This window comes from Glycine max, chromosome 18 (genome assembly GCF_000004515.6).
Source record: "Glycine max cultivar Williams 82 chromosome 18, Glycine_max_v4.0, whole genome shotgun sequence".
Lineage (NCBI taxonomy): Eukaryota > Viridiplantae > Streptophyta > Magnoliopsida > Fabales > Fabaceae > Glycine > Glycine max.
The window spans coordinates 56,535,664-56,555,454 of record NC_038254.2 but is presented as its reverse complement, the minus strand read 5'-3'; the positions used below and the strand labels follow the sequence as shown (position 1 = coordinate 56,555,454).

Below are 19,791 nucleotides of genomic sequence, written 5' to 3'. Positions count from 1 at the left end.
TATAAATCAAACGCGCTCAAGATTTGTGCCTCTTGATATCAGAATGTATTATTTACACACGTAATTATAATTTATGCAATTAATTTATAAGTTTATTTAATTGAAATAAAAGTATTTGATGATTGGCTTTATTTTACTATTTTTTAAGTTTCTTTTAGACAATATTTAAAGTGGTATTTGAACTTTCAATTTATATTTATAATTTATGATGTTTTATTTTTATATTTAGATATTTTGATAGAATTTCCTATTTACTATTTTTGTAATATTATATTTTTTAATTAAATCCATCATTTAATTTAATATTACATTATTTATTTTAATTGCTGTACTATTTTTTTAATTTTCAATAAAATATTTGATCTATAAACCAAAAATAGTTCAAAATTAAATAAAAAACTAAACTTATAATTACCTAAAAATATAATTATCCAAAAATTATATATTTTTATGTTATTTTTATACACATCATCTAATTTAAAATATGTTTTTAGTTTAATAAGTTAGCTTAGCAACATTTCGTTTTTAATTAAAAATATTTTTTAACTTTAAATTGATTTTTCAACTAACTTCTCAATTGTTTTTTCTACATATAACACAGTATATTACTTAAGATTTATTGAGAATCAATCTTCAATCGTCATTTTTTGCAAATGATTGAAATAATTTTAAATTAAAGTGTACCCTTCTTTTGCCCTTTAAATATAACGTGTATGTATTATTGTGTGTAATTTTTTTAAAAAATATATTAAATACTAGTAGTTCATCAGGATTATTTTCATTAGACATATTAGTTCCTTTCTCACTGTAACCTCGTTTAACATAACGAAAATATCTACGTTGGCACATTAATTATTTCACACGTTAATTACAACTCAAGTTCTCCACAGTTTCCATTGAGTAAAATGTTTTTAAAATCTCGAATAAAGACTAAATCTTGTTGATACGGTTGCACATGGTTTCTTAAATGATACCATTAGCTTTGTGCTTAAAATGGAAACCACGACTCTTTGTGTTGAGAAAGTACTATAATCAAAAGTAGTTCTGATTTTCTCATGCAAGAAATTCACCTTTTGCTGTATATTACAGTAAATAGAGTTTTGTGAATTAACTCCTTGAGCATAAAAGATAATCAAATCTTTCTTGTACCTCAATACGAGTGTCATACTTGCATAAAAAAAATTACAAGTGCCATACAAATTATTCAAAAATATTTACATCAAAGCATTTTCTCAGAGCCCAAGCAATGAAAGAAATTTAATTTATTATACTCGTGAATTTGAGTTCCTATGAATAATTGATTATCCTTAAGCTATCTTGATAATCGCCATCCAGGTCTTAATCAGGATAACCTGTGATATAATCAGTGAAGAAATGTCAATATCCGCCCTTGAGATTACTGTTGTTTCAAATATGGTGTACAACTTCTTTTACAAGAACTCAAAATTATATAGAGTGCATAATTAATTAGCATTCAAAAGACTCCTCTCTTGTAAATTAAAAAGGGAACACCTAGTCATCAGCCACCAGGCAAGAATTCATAAACCAAATGGTATTCTATGCCTATGTGTGGAAAAAAAATTATGAATTTGTTAATAGAGTGGTCCGTAATCAAATTACCTTTTGGGTTTCACCAAGAGCAAGATTTTGGTGCCTAATAGGGGTGTTGGGGAGGTTGCAGGGCTTAGTGATGATTATAGAAAAGTGACAGAGTGGCAATAGAGAATGTGGAAGAAGACATTGGAGGATTATAGAAACAGAGACATTTTTAGATGTGAGAGATTAAATTATATTGAGTAATTTGTTTTAAGGACCAAATTCAGTCCATATTAAGATTTAAAAATATATATATTATGCACTAAAATTTATGAGATATCCTCTTAATTTCTCAACTAGCTAACATAAATAAATACTTTAATAAAGTTAAACAAATTTCAACTAACGAGAGGTTAATGTGTTCAAGTGAAATAATATTAAAAAAACTTATTTAGGAATTTTCTTCAATGACCAAATTAATGCTTATGTTATTTTTTTATAACGTAAGTTTGATGACGGCCGGTGTACAAGAGAAGCAAAAATATTATAACAGCACACAAACAAGAGACAACTAATAAAAACTCACCTTAAATTATAGTATCACCCAAGATATGCACAGGTAAAGATGTATTTTATTTTTTTAATTAAAAGAGAAAAACTTCCCTCAACTTAGTTAAAGCCATGAAGTTACTATTTCGATGAACTTGATTTCTTTTTCCTAATAGTAAGGTTAACTCAACAAAAAAAATTATAAATTTGTGGAAAGATGACTTATACAAGAGAAGCAAAATATTGCATGAGCCCGCAAAGAGATACCTCTAATAAAAATGTACCTTAATTAGTAATAGTAACTTTATCTGTACAACCGCTATTATTGACCGAGGAAAGATTCATATAACCTCACTGAAAGAAGAAAATAAATAAAATGCAGTAACCTCCAAATTTGTGTATAAAATGCCTTAGTGCAGTAGTAAACCACAAAAAAGTGGCAAAATGCAGACAGAAGATTAAAAAAAAAAGGGTAACTAGTATGATGTTCATCTTCTAAAAACTATCCTGAGATAAATTATGGGAATCACTATTGTTGACTCCAAATTGTTATGTACACTATTCTATTCGGATCCTCCTTGCTCTACAATTTATCAGCAATTCTCCCTAGAGCATCTGCAAGCTTATCAAGTACAGCAACTATGTTACTTGCAGTGTCTTTCTGCTGTTGGCGATCCAACTGGAAATTCAGGTTCTGAGCTTCAAGTTGATCATGTAGCATTTTGCCATTCTTTTCTAAGACATCAATTAATTGGCTTTGCAAAGTTTCCTCCTCTCCGTCGGTTGCTAACCGCTTCCTCTTCCGTTCCCCTTGAGATGTAGAACCCATTTCTGGATTTGGGGTTGCCCGTTTCCCATTGGTAGTACCTACAAAATTAAGGAATGTCAAAACATTGAATTTGCAATAATGTCATCAGTTAAGTCCTTGACACTGTGATTGTCAAAGTAGAAGCTTTGATCCTATTCTTATACCTATTATAGGAAGCTACAACCTAGCTAGAGCTCATAAGTTTAGGTAATAGCATAATGAAAGCTTGTGCCTAAGACCCAGCTTGCCATTTATTATTAGAGAATAACTTACTTTTTGAGACATAAATTGTGAAAGATAGTTGTTGATACCATTAGGGTAGGCTTAGGATGTGGAACGTTAAAAGAAAAAGTGACAATGAGACCTAGAGCGCAATACAATGACTTTCCCAGAAATGTGCAAACGTAAGCATGCGTATTGAGTAAGCAGCACTACTCGGGCAAATATATGACTATACATCATTCAATTCAATGAATGCAAACTCCAATCAAATTCCTGAGCATCCAAAATAGCTTTTTTACACATGCATCCAAGATAATTTTAAGTAAACAATCATAAATTCATACATTAGATGATCCAAAAGTAAAAGGATGTGCTTATTGCAAGCCTATTACCATTTTCATCTTCAAATAACCCATCATTTGTTTATACTAGAGTGACAAATTTGATATGCAAGAATAGGATTTAGATTCCAGCAAAAGCAACATGGTACAAGAAATATGAATAATAAAGGAATGAAAAAAAAAAGTCTCCTGGCATTATTGAAATTCCAAATGTAATAACATAAATTTATGGCAGAAAATAGGTAACTTTACATGCAGTTAGAAATTAGAATGCAGCAGCAACAGAAACATGGGAAACAAACACATCGGACAAGGTGGCAAGCTGTCACAAATGAGTTTTTAGCTTGCTTTGTTTAAGCGCTGAATTCATGATATTTTAAAGACATGGAAAGGACACTGAAGTAGCTTCCACATTTTTGTTTGGCTATCCTGTCATTGACATTGGATGCCCTTTAACAAACATATGCACTAGGTTTAGGGCCTACTACATCATGTTGGTCATATCAAAATGACCATGGGCCTAAGCTTTTATGCGAAAATATCAAAGCTGTCTCCAGAACACAACAAGAAGCCATTTCGGAAACAAATATTAAGGTTTCAACTTTCAATTGAGAATGATGTCAGTGCTAATACTACAGCTAATCATATCATTCCAGTCTTACAACTAACCACATAATTTTCAATCAATCATATATTCAAATGCATTAACAACAACAGGGTAGGAGATATAAGGTTGGTCCAGGGATTGAAAAATAGTGAAGGGAGAAAAAAGGAGAAAGAGATTATAAATTCAAATCCGGTTAATTGACATTTATAACAAAACTAATAAATTAATATTTACCGATAAAAAAAAGGGTAGAGAACTCCCTTACCTTGAGGGTTGCCTTCCCCTTCACACCCATGGAGATGCGGCTGATATTGCTTCTCTGCAAATCAAAAGAAAAAGAAAAATCAAGAAAAAGGAAATATATAGAATTGAAGAATGCCACTTGGGAATCCCAGTATCCGCCCCTCCACATTCCACTACCTCCAACTTTACAACAAACAACATCATTGCTAGAAAAAAAAATTAAGAAAAGAAAAACACTAAAAATTAGTCTTTCATAAAAAAAGAAAAGTGTCCCAAAAGCAATGAAAGCCAGTAACATTCCTAGACACTTTCCAACCTCAGGTTAGACAACACAACAACATTAGTATATACCAAAAAACACCAGACATTGCCAACAACAACAACAATATCGACCAAATCTTTTTCCACCAAGTTGAACCCGTTACATAATTCAAATAATATATGCCATAATATTTAACCTTGAGTGATCTCTAAGTGTGTTTGAGTGAGCATTTGCAAAATTAATTTTGCAAGATTAAGTTTGATTGAAATTGATTTAAACTGAAGTGAGTTATGTTTAAAAGACTAACGTGAATTAGTTTATAAATGTTCAAAGACTCCTTGCTGTGCGATAAAGTAATTAATAAATGTTTTAACTCTAAAACCGGTCAGTAGGAAAACTCTATAAAAAACATTATCTAATGCAAAAGTTTCTAAAAAGTTATTTACTCAATCAATTACAAATCCAGAATCAATTCCTTAACATAAAACATATTATGTGAATGTATTCCTAAAATCACATTAGTTGTATTTCAATTGAACTAAAGATATTTTAATGCGAATCCAAACACATTCTGAATCCCTCTTGGTGCCTGTTTGTAATTCCGGTGAAATGAATGCAACGCTAACACTTACCTTCCCTTGCTTGTATGTTTTTTGCCTTGGAAAGTGTGAAATGTCCGAAGAATGTTGTTCAAACCGTTATTCAAAACTCTTAGCTTATGTTTGGAAAACCGTTAGAAATTCCATTGCACGCTTTCCAAAACCAATTTCTCACTTTCTTAGACATTGAACGTGGAATCAAGAAAATGTTACATATCCGTAACTCAAAGTTTATAAAAATATAGTCTTAGTAGTTTCAAAATTTTCTCAGTGACCATTCTCTAGTACTCTTCTTACTAGAAGATCAATAGATTTTCTCTACACATGACCCCAATCATAAGACGAGTTTCACCAACATAATTTTTCTGCAATGCAATCATTCTTGACAAATAAACAATACAAAAAGAGAGAAAACCCTAACAATAAAATAATAGTAGTCCATAAAATCACACAATGTCCAAAATTGAACCTGAGAGAGGAACAGGTGCAGGAACATCCTTGGCAGCGGCTAAAAGCAAAACCTCGTCCTTCTCAGAATCCGAGAACAACCCATCCTCACTCCCAACCCTCCGATTACTATCATAGAGGTGCACCTCCTCATCCCCCGCCGACGCCGCCTCCGCCACCGCCACCGGAGTCTCCGCCGCCGCAGCCGCTGCCGTGGACGACGGCGAATCGAGAATATTATAAACCTCCCTGTCAAAATACCCAGGCAATTTCCTCTCCCTCCTCAAATCGTTCCTCATGAGCCAAAACGACTCCGCTTCGTCCCTCACCTGCGACTCCCACTCCTTGATCTTTTTGTAATCGCCGGCGAGGTTGCTCCACCGCTTCCGGCACTGAACCGGTTCCCGGTTCACGCCGTGCTTCTTGCAGTACGATGACACCAACGCCCATTTCGGTTCGCCCGAACCAAACGCCGAACCGCTCCCCCGACCCGGCCTGAACCGGCTCTCGGCGTCGCTCTTTCCCTGAATCAGCACCAGAATCTCCTGTCGCGTCCACCGCGGCAGCCTCGCCGCCGGCCTCCCGTCATCGCCGCCGTCTGCGGCGGAGCAGGGCGTCGCGCCGTTACCAGCGCCATCGACGGCGTTGGGATTCGAAGGCTGGTCCAGAGCCATGGAAAAGAGATTTCAGAAAAACACGTGACTCGCACGTGAGGGTTTGTGACGGTGCCTTTGGGAATGCCCGTTACGGCGTTAAGAAAAAGAGAGGGTTTAGGTTTATTGTGTTTTTCTCTCCTAAGAATGAAGAGAGGAAGAGAAAGAAAGAATTGTGGCTTTTGATAGTGAAATTGGGGTTTTGTTTTTAATTTTTTTACTACTACACTAAACAGACTTTTGACCCTTAACTCCTTAATAAGGGTTTTTTAATTAATTTTTTAAATAATAATTATTAATTACTATTTATTGGGGTCATATCCTTATCTTTAATTCTCAATTAATGAGATTTTCTTTGTTTGCAAAGGTTACTTGTTGGGTTGGTTTGACATCAAATTCCTCAAACAGCACTTTCATTTCGCTATCCATCCTTTTAGTATTTTTCTAATTCCTGTTTTTGGTCATTTTCTGAAGGGTATGAGATGTGAAATAATGGTTATGGTGGAATTCCCTTCCAGTTTGGGGGTTCTATATAACGTGTAAAATACCACCTTCAACCTCTTGATGTTACTATGGGCAATTGCAAATTTACCACATCCCATAATACCCTTATTTTTTTTATTAAGATTTTAGAGATTTTGAAGAAGGCTTGAAAATCTTCCATCAATCAAAGGGGGAATAATACCGAATCCCAATTTAAATAGTAGTTATTCATTCATATATTCACAGAAAAGCATTAGTCTATGGCAATGTATAATGTGTGGACCATAAGTTGACAAGGGCATGCTACCCTACCACTCAGTAGTAATCCTTTCTTTCCTTTCTCAACCTCCCTTATCTTATCGAATAATTTCCCTCTAATCTTTGCTTAATGCTTAATGTTTGTGCTTATGGATGGCCCCCTCCAATAATGCCACTTTCTTCTTTTTCTTTGTTTGCACTTTCACATAACCTTCATTAAGGTAGCTGCACTGATAGGCACTACTCTCACACTTTGGAGTAAATGAAATATAATTTATCGCCCGCCTATTACGTAAGGTGCCATAAGTATTAAAAGAAAATTATTGTTTATTAACCAGCACAAAAAAATTATTACTTTTTTCATTATAATACTGGTCATTTATAGGTCTCTCCAAAATATGATTTTGTCTAGTTTTAGTCATTGTAAAAAAATGTTACTTTTAAAATTTTAACATTTTCTTGCAGTAATTTTTTTTTTTGCATTTTCTTGGTTTTGTTTTTAATCCTTATTATTAACCATAGTTAGTTTAATACTAACATGGATAACAGAATAACAGAATAAAAAATATATCAATTGAAATAATTAAGGTGACAAATAATGTTTTAACTTAATATAATTAGATTATTTTAAGATATGTAATTCAGTTAAGTACTGTATTTATTATTTTATATAAATAAGATAATTACATATAATTTATTTTAAATTTTAATATATTAAGAACATTGACTTTTATTGTTTTTAATATTTGTTCTTGTTTTTCGAATCACTAAATTGCTTTTAACAGTGTACTTGTAAAAGAATGTATATAACTTAAAGCATTTACAGTACAAAATTTTTTAAATGGGTTATTTGTCTTATTTTCGTAGGTCCCATGATGTTACAGAACTTCTAGAACATTTAATTTAATGTATGTGTTTAACTTAATTTTCCTTATTTTTATGCAAATTATTTTATTTGAAAATACATTTTTATCAATAAAAATTGTTAAACGCCGTTATATAAACAACAATACATGTATAACAAACAACCCGCATAAATGCTCCAATGATCAATTTTTTAAGTGATGTTTCTTATTTTGAAGTAACTCACATAAGCAATCGTATTATATAAACTTTTTTAGGTTTAAAATTTATTTTAATATATTACTTTTGACAATACTTCTACATTTTCAATTCATTAATTTTGACTGTTTGTAATATAATTTATTTTTCTAATATTTCACAAATAATTACTCTGTCTCCCAAAACATATATTGTACTTTTCTTATTAAAGAAAAATATAATAATAATAATAAATATTTTAAGAAAAAGGAATAATAATAATCTATATCTGTATTATCAACAAAGGAAATAAAATATTTTTGTGTTCACTTTTTGTTCCTAAAACTACCTTTAAAAAAAAAATCCTTGTAACTATTCTCTTCAACTAACCCACACCTTACTGGCATCCTAAAAACTATCCAATATTATTTTTATTTTTCAAAAATTAAAAAAGACATGGACTATCTTTTCCCCCTAATTAATAATATGTCACATTTTTATTGAATAATTTAATTCTTAAATAACTTCATAAATTTATAAATTTTGAATCTACAAATCTACAATAACTTCTCATTTCTTCTATATTATTAGATTTTTTTTATTCTGTTACTTTTAATTTTATTTTATTCATTATTTAATTTTTTTTAGAAAGAGATGAAATGCCTCTCTTTTCCCGGTAATGATAATAATTTCTTTTGAAAAAAATAATATTACGCATAGGGGTAACTTTTTGTTTGTAAATACTAAAAATAAAAACTAGACAGGAGAAGACGTAAAACAACCACACGGACTACTAATTTACAAAAACAAAAAAATAGTATATTTAAAAAAAATATATACTTTTTATTAATATATGTTACGCAATTTTAATCTCTCAAATAATTATATTACATATTTAATTACTCATGTTTCCAAAATTTAATAACGTGCCGTTTATAAGTGTGTATGCGCAATTTCCCGGAAATTGGTATGTCTCTCGGAAAGTGATTAAAAAATAGTAATAACGAAGTCTTGAACATCGTATGTAATTCACCATATATTTCCCAAGTTGAGGAAGAGAGGGAGAACGTTGCAGTACTGAATTCAATGGTCTTCATTGCACACTCACCTACCCCCTCCTTACTCTGAAATTTCCAAGAAATTTTGTGTATCCTGTCAAGTCAATTAAGTAATGTATTTATTATTTTATATAAATAAGATAATTACATATAATTTATTTTAAATTTTAATATATTAAGAACATTGACTTTTATTGTTTTTAATATTGTTCTTGTTTTTCGATCAACTAAATTGCTTTTAACAGTGTACTTGTAAAAAAAAATGTATATAAGCATTTACAGTACAAAATTTTTTAAATGGGTTATTTATCTTATTTTCGTAGGTCCCATGATGTTACAGAACTTCTGGAACATTTAATTTAATGTAAGTGTTTAGCTTACTTTTTCTTATTTTTTATGCAAATTCTTTTATTTGAAACTACATTTTTATCAATAAAAAATTGTTAAGCGCCGTTATATAAACAACAATACATGTATAACAAACAACCCGCATAAATGCTCCAATGATCAATTTTGTCAAGTGATGTTTCTTATTTTTAAGTAACTCACATAAGCAATCGTATTATATAAACTTTTTTAGATTTGAAATTTATTTTAATATATTACTTTTGATAATACTTCTACATTTTCAATTCATTAATTTTGACTTTTTGTAATATAATTTATTTTTCTAATATTTCACAAACAATTATTCTGTCTCCCAAAACATATATTGTACTTTTCTTATTAAAGAAAAATATAATAATAATAAATATTTTAAGAAAAAAGAATCTACAATAACTTCTCATTGCTTTTATATTATTAGATTTTTTTATTCTGTCACTTTTTTTATTTTATTCATTATTTAATTTTTTTTAGAAAGAGATGAAATGCCTCTCTTTTCCCAGTGATAATAATAATTTCTTTTGAAAAAATAATATCACACATAGGGGTAAATTTTCGTTTTCAAATACTAAAAATAAAAAAAATAGACAGGAGAAGACGTAAAACTGCCACACGGACTACTAATTTACAAAAACAAAAAAAATAGTATATTTGAAAAAAAAATAGTACAATAATTAAATTTAAATTAATTTTTTTTTAATTTATGTAAAACAATACTAAAAATTCTATACGAATTAAACTTAATTTACGTCATACTATTTTTAATATAAAAAGTTTGATCCAATAAAATTTAAATGATATTATTTCGGTCAGAAGAATATTGCTTGTTAGACATACCAAATTACAAAGTGAATGAGAAGAATAATCTTAACGGAACAGGTAACAGGCAGTGGTTTTCCCTTATCAGTGCACAACATGGAGTGGCCATTGACTTGTACCCCAATTTTTGCTTTTTGCATCCCCAAAATTTTCAAAATTGGAGAGCGTAAAAGAAATTCTGAACGACATAATTTTTTGTCTTCCACTAAAAATAACAATTTTTTTTACTACATAAATATTATGTTTGACGACATGAGGAGGAAATATTCCATCAATTAAAAAGATACAACTTGATTAAAGCCAAGTCAGCTAGCTTTCACAGAGATAGTGGCCCGTTTAAAAGAAATATTATTGACTACTACATTAATAATGTACAGAGGATTAAGTGGCCTTCTGGAATAGTTTTACAATATACCATTCACGCATGAATTGCATTTTATAACATTTTTTTTTTGTATAATATTCTTAGTTAGTTGCATTCATTTGTTTATATTTAATTTATAAGGCTTAGATATGTTCATAATTTTTGCTTTCTCTGTTTTTGGACTTTGTATGTATTCTTGTGGCTTTGTTTTCACTGGTTAATAAATTATTCCGTTGGGGGATATGCTATTGCAGTAGGTTTATAAACGGTCATTTTAGTTTAAAAGGAACATTAAGATTAAAAAAATAAAAAACATCAAACAAGTTCCACTTTAATTTAGTATAGATATAAATATTTTTGTTTGCCAAATCTGATTAGTGTTCTAACACCAAAATTGGAAACCAGTGTCCAGTTTTTTTTCCTTTTCTTTGTTTTTTAATATTTGATTCAGGTAGGTACGGATTAAAATGATATTAGACTTGATTTTCTTTAAGTAAAATTTTTTATTTGAATTTTATGAGTAAAAACAACGTGATTAAAAAATAATAATAACTAAGCTACCCCACCTCCCTTACTCTGAAATTGTGTATATCTTGCAAAGTCAAAGTCTTTGTAATTTGTAAACAACGTGTACAGTGCGGCAACAGCCTGTATAACAGCCACCAGCCATTCCCCAAAGATAAGATTAAGACAATAGCTGAGCTTCCAGACCTAATCTCTCTGTTTCTTTCTGGTTCTCAAATCTATTCCCAAAACTTTCTTTCTGTTTTCACAACTACAAGCCATCATTCGGTAATCTCTTTTTGGTTTTCTATTGAATGGTTCATGATTCACACTATCAAATGTTTATCTTGAGATTTTCTAGTTTAAAGATAGGCTCATGTTAAGATTATTTGTGTGTTTAGGAAATAAACTATGGATGAGGCGTGTAGTAGTAGAAGAAAAAGGGGGGGTCGGCCTAAAAGTAAATACTGGAGTGAAGCTGAAAAATTAGAAGGTAAAAATATGTGGAAGTGCAACCATTGTAAACATGAATTTGCCGGAGGTGCTACAAGAATTGAAGAGCATATCACTGGCAAAGGAAACAATATTACAAAATGCCCAAAATATGGTGCCCATGAAGGTAAGTAATATGCTTAACATTTTTGAGATAGCAATGAAAGTTGTCACCTTTACTTTTATATCATGCTTTCTCAAACTTTAAAGATAAATTTCTATTTTTTTGAATTCAAATATTCAATATTTTACATTTTTTTCTTGATTTGGTTGAAGTTTATAAATGGTAACTGTATTTTTTTATTTATATCTTTTGTCATCTTAAATGTTGGATAATCTTAAATCTTAGAGTATGTTTGGACAAAGAATTTTAATGAGAAAAGTAATTTATTAGAGAATTTGATTTTTTGTAATCTAGAATTTATTGTTTGAATGTTTTTTTCTGAAGAATTTAAATTTTTGTAATTTTAAAATAGAATTTTAAACAATTAAAGATTTAGAATTTCAATTTTCTTCTAAAAGATGATAAATTGAAAAAAAAATTATAAAAAAATCTTCTAAAACCTTCGCTTACTCCCTTATTAACTTTTATCACCGCTTTTACCTTAAAAGTTTCTGACATCCTTAAAATGTTGAAAATTCTTATCTTTAATTTTTTTATCCAAACATAAAATTTTAAAAATAAAAAAATTTTAATTGAAGTATTTAAAATTCTTAGAATTTTAAATTTCCTCCTCCAAACATACTCTTAAGGTTTAAGTTTATGAAATTTTTATTTATATAGTATTTAATTTGTATTTTTATCTAAAGTATAACTTCATTTGATTGAAAAGGATTTTTTTAACAGAAAAACGTAATACATGTAATGAAAAGAGGTATCAGAAGTACCACTACCACATAATTACAAGAAAACGATCACCTTCAAAATAAACTTCAAAACAGTGCATGATTGTTGATAGTTCAATTAACCCTACAAACAGTGTACAATCAACAACTTTATTAGGAGGAACGCATTCTAGGTACCATTCCAGTATATTCTTTTCATTCTTTACACACCTGCTTTATTTTATTTTTTTGTAGGTATTTTTTTAATGTAGCTAATACAACTTACGTAGTTTTGTTTTGACTTAAATAACATTTTAGTACATGTAACATAGGTGATTTTAATCTTGCTTTTTAAATCACCATTTTTTTAATTTTAGTACTCCAGATATTTTATGTTCGATCTAACCAATATGTGGGATGTTAAAATTTGCAACAAAATGTATTTTTAAACATCTTAATAGAAAACTTTTATTTTTATTTTTTTAATTAGTATTCTAAGGATATTAGTTAACATTTATCTTAGTCAAAAGAATCTTATGTTTGGAGATAAAAGTAGAAAAAGTTTTTTTATTAGTTTATTCAATTAAAAATAGTTTGATAAAATGTTCTTTATCTACATATACATAAAAATTAACTTAAATATGTTTTTATATTTGTAAGATAGTTATTTTGATTTTATTATCTATAATGTGTCTTGGATTTTTTTTATGTTTAATTTTAGTATCTAATGTGAGTTAAGATTTATTAAATACTTACATGAAACTTTATTAGTCACATCATCATTTAACCGATTATATGATATTTATAAATTCGGAGAATCTTATTTTTAGTTCTTTTAGTTAACTTTAAAATTATATATTTTTTAAAAGATCAAATATTTTATTGAAAAATTAAAATTAAAAGTGTAGAATAAAAATAATTGGTAAAATTAATATTAAATAAGAAGTTTTAATGAAGTATGGCGACAAGCATGCCTAATAGCTAATACTTTTGTCATAGGTAATTATGTATTAAGCATAATAATGGCACTTTGTGTTAACTGTATATATGTATCAATATGTGCTTGCTTGTATAGTTGTATGTTCTTGATGAGCCGAGTTTCCAGAATTACTAGTTATAATAAGTTAATTGTGTATGTGGAGATAAAAGATTAAGTCCCAACGATATAATTATGCATGGAAAGATTAAAATTTAATATAAAAAATTCATATATTAAATCTTTATCATTTGTGCTTATTATATGATTTAAATTTAATTATTTTATCCTCATATAATTTAATTATCTTACCCTCTTATGAAATACATTACAATGTTGTTGTCAATCCTGAAGAGGAACCAATTTACAGATAATAACGAAGCTGCAAAAATATGGTTGCAGTGTTTGTCTCGTATTCTTTACTTGTTGCGAACTGAGAAATGAAAAACAAAGCGTCTGTCTGGTTAATTCCTATTTCAGTGTCACATGATTCTTTAACTAAATAAATATGAGCCACTAAAAATGAAAGGTTAAGATTTTAAAGTTATTCTCAAACTGAACATTCTATCTTTGTATATACTATGTGAAAACTTCATACGAAATATATATGACAAAATAATATATAAATGTGTTAATATAGGGATACTTATTTTTTATATTAGTGTGTTAGCTTACTGCACTGTTAGTATATTTAATGTAATATCTAGTTATATATTAACGCATTAATACTAAGAATAAGCATGTATAAATTAACAAACTCTTTTATTATAAATTATTGTTTTTCTCAATATTAATGATATAATACATATATGTAATTTATGAAAATAAAATTATAGAACGTGAAATAAAGGTGAAATTTTGTAAATTATGTTTTATAATAGTCAAGTCTATCATATTTATCCAATGTATGTTTATTTTAAGGTTTAATATAATATTCATATTTTATTTTTTTAAAAAAATAACATTCATATTAACTTATTTAAAAGTAATTTTATAACAAGATGTCTAAATTCAAGATTCTTTAGGTGCAGTGTTACTTATGTTAGACAGTAGTTACTTATATTTTATTTCTTTCTTCCCTCATAAAAAAAAAAAAAAATCAAGTCTAACATTTTCTTTGATTTCTACTTCAACTTCAATCCCTCAGAAGATGAAATTAACTTGGGAGACCAGATAGTGGAGCATGATTCTGCTGCATTTAAAAAGGCGTATCCAAAGGGGGACCCTGATGCTGTTTGTATCAAAAAGAGCGATATTGAGCTTTTACAGCCTGAGAAATGCCTTAATGATACTATCATTGACTTTTATATCAATTATTTGAAAAATAAACTTCCAAGCGATAAACAAGACAGGTTTCACTTTTTCAATTGCTTTTTCTTTGCTAAGCTTGCTGGTTTAAGCAGAAATGATACATCAATTGCTTGTGATGGTAAAGCAGCATTTCAGCGTGTAAGCACTTGGGGAAGAAAAGTCAACCTTTTTAAAACGGATTATATCTTCATTCCCATAAACTATAGTCTTCACTGGAGTTTGATTGTCATTTGTCACCCTGCTGAAGTCATGACATGCTACAGAGATGAAGAAACTAAGGGATCTCCCAAAGAAGCTTGCATCTTGCACATGGATTCCCGAAAAGGAATTCATGTACATCTCCAGAATGTTTTCCAAAGTTATCTATGTGAAGAATGGAAAGAGAGGCACAACAATGTGAGGGATGATGTTTCTCCTAAATTTTTAGATCTTCCATTCGTGCCACTTGAGCTGCCTCAGCAACAAAATGCATACGATTGTGGCATCTTTTTGCTCCACTATGTGGAACATTTTCTGGAACAAGCTCCAATCAACTTTAACCGTTCAACCAAGTTCAGTGTTCCTCCACCAGATGCTTCTCTGAAACGATCTCATATACAGAAACTATTAATAGGTATGAATCTGTTTACTTACCAATTAATTAGTTGTGTTCATTTCCTGCTCTTTACACTTGTGTTTTTTTATTTCTTAGGTGATATAACAAAGTTTGATTTTTATTTTAAAATCCTCAATTTTATAGTTTGTGTGTGAGAGAGAAAGATTTGCCCTATCAAACTTTTCTTAATTGTTAGCATTATTATAAGTACCCTATCATCTTTAAGATATTAAGTTAGTATTAATAGTATTAGTATGTTACTATTTGACATATTTTTTCTTGATTTTGGTTAAAGTTTGAAGATGGTGACTATGTTTTGTTTTGTCTATATCTTTTGTTGCATTGAAGCGGCTGAAGGAGACAGTAAAATGATTGTTGGTGGTTCAGTTAACCCTCAAAACAATACACAATTCTCAGCTGCTTTATTAGGAGGTACGCATTCTAGTTGCCATTCCAATATATTCTTAAATCTTACCCTCACCAATTCCATTATACTATTTTCCTTCTTCACACGGATGAGCCTTTTATTTTTTTATTTAGGTGATACAACACATAGATTTTTTTTTTAATTCTCAATAATCAGTTTTATCATTTCACACAAAAAAGTTGTTAGTGCTTAACATTCCTTTGAATATTAAACTAAGTTCAATTTTTATTTCTTACCGTTAGCGTGACATGAAAAAGTAAATTTATTACATTCCAATATATATTGGTGCTATAAAGCACTTTCATATATATATATATATGAATGGTTACATTTTTTTTTTTACTTAGATTCCACCTTCATTGAAAAAAGTTAAAACACATGAAAAATTAATTATTTCAGTTAAATTAATTCCTTTCAGTTTTTAAATATATTCTTTATTTGGGTAAAATAATTCTTTTTGTTATGTGTGAGTTTGAAATTCTTTTAATTTAATATATTTCTAAATAAATTATTTTGACATATAATATATTGTAAATCAATTTAAAAATAGAATTTTCTGTCTAAAGACTCATTATTAAAACACACGAGAGAGTTGTGTTATTCTACAGTGAAGGAGCAACAGAAAAAATTTAAGAATGTAGCATAACCAAAACAATGAAACAGGTGATGTAGAAGATCATGCTGTGAACGGAGGTAGCAATGGCGATGATGCTTTGACTATAAATAATTTGCTATCCGATCTAGCAAGGGAAGAAGACTACTTTGATAAAGAATTACAGTGGCGGGAGTTCCAGGCCATTAAGCGCAAGAGACAAGATGACGATTGGTCGGATAAACTAAAGGACCTGAAAAAAAGAGTTATTGATGTGAAAAACTCACTGCATCAGTCTGGGTCGACTAATGAATTGCCCAAGCCTTCTGAATTGCATGCTAAGTTTATTTATTTATTGATAGAGAAGCTTTGGGAGTTGCGAGATGAAAATGTGAAGAAGATGTGGGATCTTCTGGAGGATGAGGAAGTCTTCATTATTGGCATAGATGGAATGGGGGGAGTTGGAAAAACATTCATGGCAACTCATTTCAAGAATGAGATTAAAAGAAAGGGGACTTTCAAGGATGTCTTCTGGGTCACTGTTTCCCATGATTTCACCATTTTCAAATTGCAACATCACATTGCAGAAACAATGCAGGTTAAGCTTTACGGAGATGAGATGACCAGAGCAACAATTTTGACGTCAGAGTTGGAGAAAAGAGAAAAAACACTGCTTATTTTGGATGATGTTTGGGAATATATTGATCTGCAAAAGGTGGGGATTCCTCTTAAAGTGAATGGCATTAAATTGATTATCACAACTCGTTTGAAACATGTGTGGCTACAGATGGATTGCCTACCAAATAATACAATAACAATATTCCCCTTTGATGAACTAGAAGAAGAAGCTTGGGAGTTATTTTTGCTAAAACTTGGACACCGTGGAACACCTGCAAGACTTCCCCCTCATGTACTAGAGATTGCAAGATCTGTTGTAATGAAATGTGATGGTTTACCACTTGGAATCAGTGCGATGGCTCGAACCATGAAAGGGAAAAATGAGATCCATTGGTGGAGACATGCATTGAATAAACTTGACAGATTGGAAATGGGAGAAGAGGTCTTAAGCGTACTAAAACGTAGCTATGACAATTTAATTGAAAAGGACATCCAAAAATGTTTCTTACAGTCTGCACTGTTTCCTAATCATATTTTTAAAGAGGAATGGGTTATGATGCTTGTTGAGAGTGGGTTGTTAGATGGAAAGAGGAGTTTGGAGGAAACATTTGATGAGGGACGTGTCATAATGGATAAACTCATTAACCATTCTTTGTTGTTAGGTTGTTTGATGTTACGAATGAATGGTCTGGTGAGGAAGATGGCGTGCCATATCTTGAACGACAATCACACTTACTTGATAAAATGTAATGAAAAATTGAGAAAGATGCCTCAGATGCGGGAATGGACAGCTGATCTGGAGGCAGTTTCTTTGGCGGGTAATGAGATAGAAGAAATAGCAGAGGGCACATCACCTAATTGTCCACGCTTGTCCACCTTCATCTTATCTCGTAATTCCATCAGTCATATTCCCAAGTGTTTTTTCAGACGCATGAACGCTCTAACACAACTTGATTTATCATTTAATCTTAGATTAACATCTTTGCCAAAGTCGCTGTCTAAGTTGAGGTCTCTTACTTCTTTAGTGCTCCGTCAATGTTCAAAATTGAAAGATATACCTCCACTGGGAGATCTACAAGCATTGTCAAGATTGGACATTTCAGGTTGTGATTCGCTCCTCAGGGTACCGGAAGGCTTGCAAAATCTAAAAAAGTTGCAATGCCTTAATCTTTCCCGCGATTTGTATTTATCATTGTTACCCGGATGCGCACTGCCCGGTTTGAGCAATATGCAATATCTGGATCTCCGGGGTTCGTCAGGTATAAAAGTAGAAGATGTAAAAGGGATGACTATGCTTGAATGTTTTGCAGTAAGCTTTCTCGATCAGGATTACTACAACCGTTATGTGCAAGAAATTCAGGACACTGGTTATGGACCTCAAATCTATTTTATCTATTTTGGAAAATTTGATGATTACACACTTGGATTTCCTGAGAATCCTATTTATCTTTGTCTTGAATTCAAGCGTCGAAGGGTATGTTTTGGAGATTGCGATGAATTACCCTATTTACTGCCAAGAGACCTTACGGAATTACTTGTAAGTGGCAATGATCAATGGGAATGCTTATGTGCTCCTCTGTCATCTAATGGTCCTCTATCTTTAAAGGACATTAACATTAAACACTGTACAAAATTGAAGAGTTTATTCTGTGTATCTTGTTCCTTATGCACTAATATCCAAAACCTCAAATCTTTGAAACTTGATAATTTGGGTAGTTTAAGTGTCCTCTGCAAGGAAGATGTTGCTGGTTTAACACAATCTTTATCTCGGAGTGGGGTGTTTTCTCATCTCAAGGAATTGAGTATCGAGAAATGCCATCAGATAGAGAAGTTGCTGACGCCAGGGTTAGTGCCACAACTTCAAAACCTGGCGTCTATATCGGTAGAGGACTGCGAATCAATAAAGGAGATATTTGCGGGAGATAGTTCCGACAACATTGCACTTCCCAATTTAACCAAATTGCAACTACGCTATTTACCAGAATTACAGACAGTGTGCAAAGGAATTTTACTCTGTAACTCTGAGTATATATTCTACATCAAGGATTGTCCCAATTATGAAACACCCAGAATTGGTGGTCGTGTATGATTGATTCTGTTGATTCAGATTATGGTACTTATTTTATGTGGCTTACTCTTTGTATTCGTAATTCTTGTAAAGAAAAAACAAAATCATAATTTGCTTTTTGAAATAGTATACTCGCTTTTATTGGTACCATTCATAGTCGGTTCGGGGAAGAATGTATTTCCGGGCATTGCAATTTCATATGGTGGAGGAAGGTTTGGCAAGTATCCAACACCTCCCTCTCCGGTCTCCACTCTCTCGTTAATTTACTCATTTTCCCATTACCCATTTATAGGCTAACATTTCCGTTCCATGACTGAGAGCATCTAGGTGCAAGCCTCTGATCTATAAAGTGCTGACTGATACTTATAGCTGAAAATTTCCAAACCCAAAGAATTGATACTTGATATCATATACGGCTACAACTAGGTAAACTTTAATATTATATGTTACAAAAATCTTGATTAGAGTAAATATTCACCAAACACTAGAGGTAACCAGAATTCTAAAAGTAGTATACAAAATAAAACTAAAATACTTAAATCAACTATAATCATAAAACATAAAATCGTGTTACATTCAATTGAGTTGGGTTTTAGTTAAATTTAAAACTCCAAACCTATTACTCAATCCAAGCATAATTGGTTTTATTAAATTAAAATCAATCTAATAATTCAATATAATCCATAAAAATCTAATTTAATTGAATTGG

At 30.6% G+C, this 19,791-nt stretch overlaps 2 protein-coding genes across 2 annotated transcripts; one reads left to right on the top strand and one right to left on the bottom strand.

Annotated features, from left to right (window-relative positions):
• Positions 1-2,355: 2,355 nt before the first annotated feature.
• LOC100788594 (trihelix transcription factor ASR3) lies at positions 2,356-6,628 on the bottom strand. Its single transcript, XM_003551754.5, has 3 exons — positions 5,637-6,628; positions 4,329-4,382; positions 2,356-2,952 (listed from the first exon to the last, which is right to left on the bottom strand). The coding sequence occupies exons 1-3, from the start codon at positions 6,286-6,288 to the stop codon at positions 2,669-2,671; spliced, it is 990 nt and encodes a 329-aa protein (XP_003551802.1). The 5' UTR covers positions 6,289-6,628; the 3' UTR covers positions 2,356-2,668.
• A 4,597-nt stretch (positions 6,629-11,225) lies between these two features.
• LOC100788065 (probable disease resistance protein At4g27220) lies at positions 11,226-19,279 on the top strand. The gene is made up of 5 exons (XM_003551753.5): positions 11,226-11,466; positions 11,580-11,797; positions 14,619-15,395; positions 15,726-15,809; positions 16,468-19,279. The coding sequence occupies exons 2-5, from the start codon at positions 11,590-11,592 to the stop codon at positions 19,101-19,103; spliced, it is 3,705 nt and encodes a 1,234-aa protein (XP_003551801.2). The 5' UTR covers positions 11,226-11,466; positions 11,580-11,589; the 3' UTR covers positions 19,104-19,279.
• The last annotated feature ends 512 nt before the right edge of the window (positions 19,280-19,791 follow it).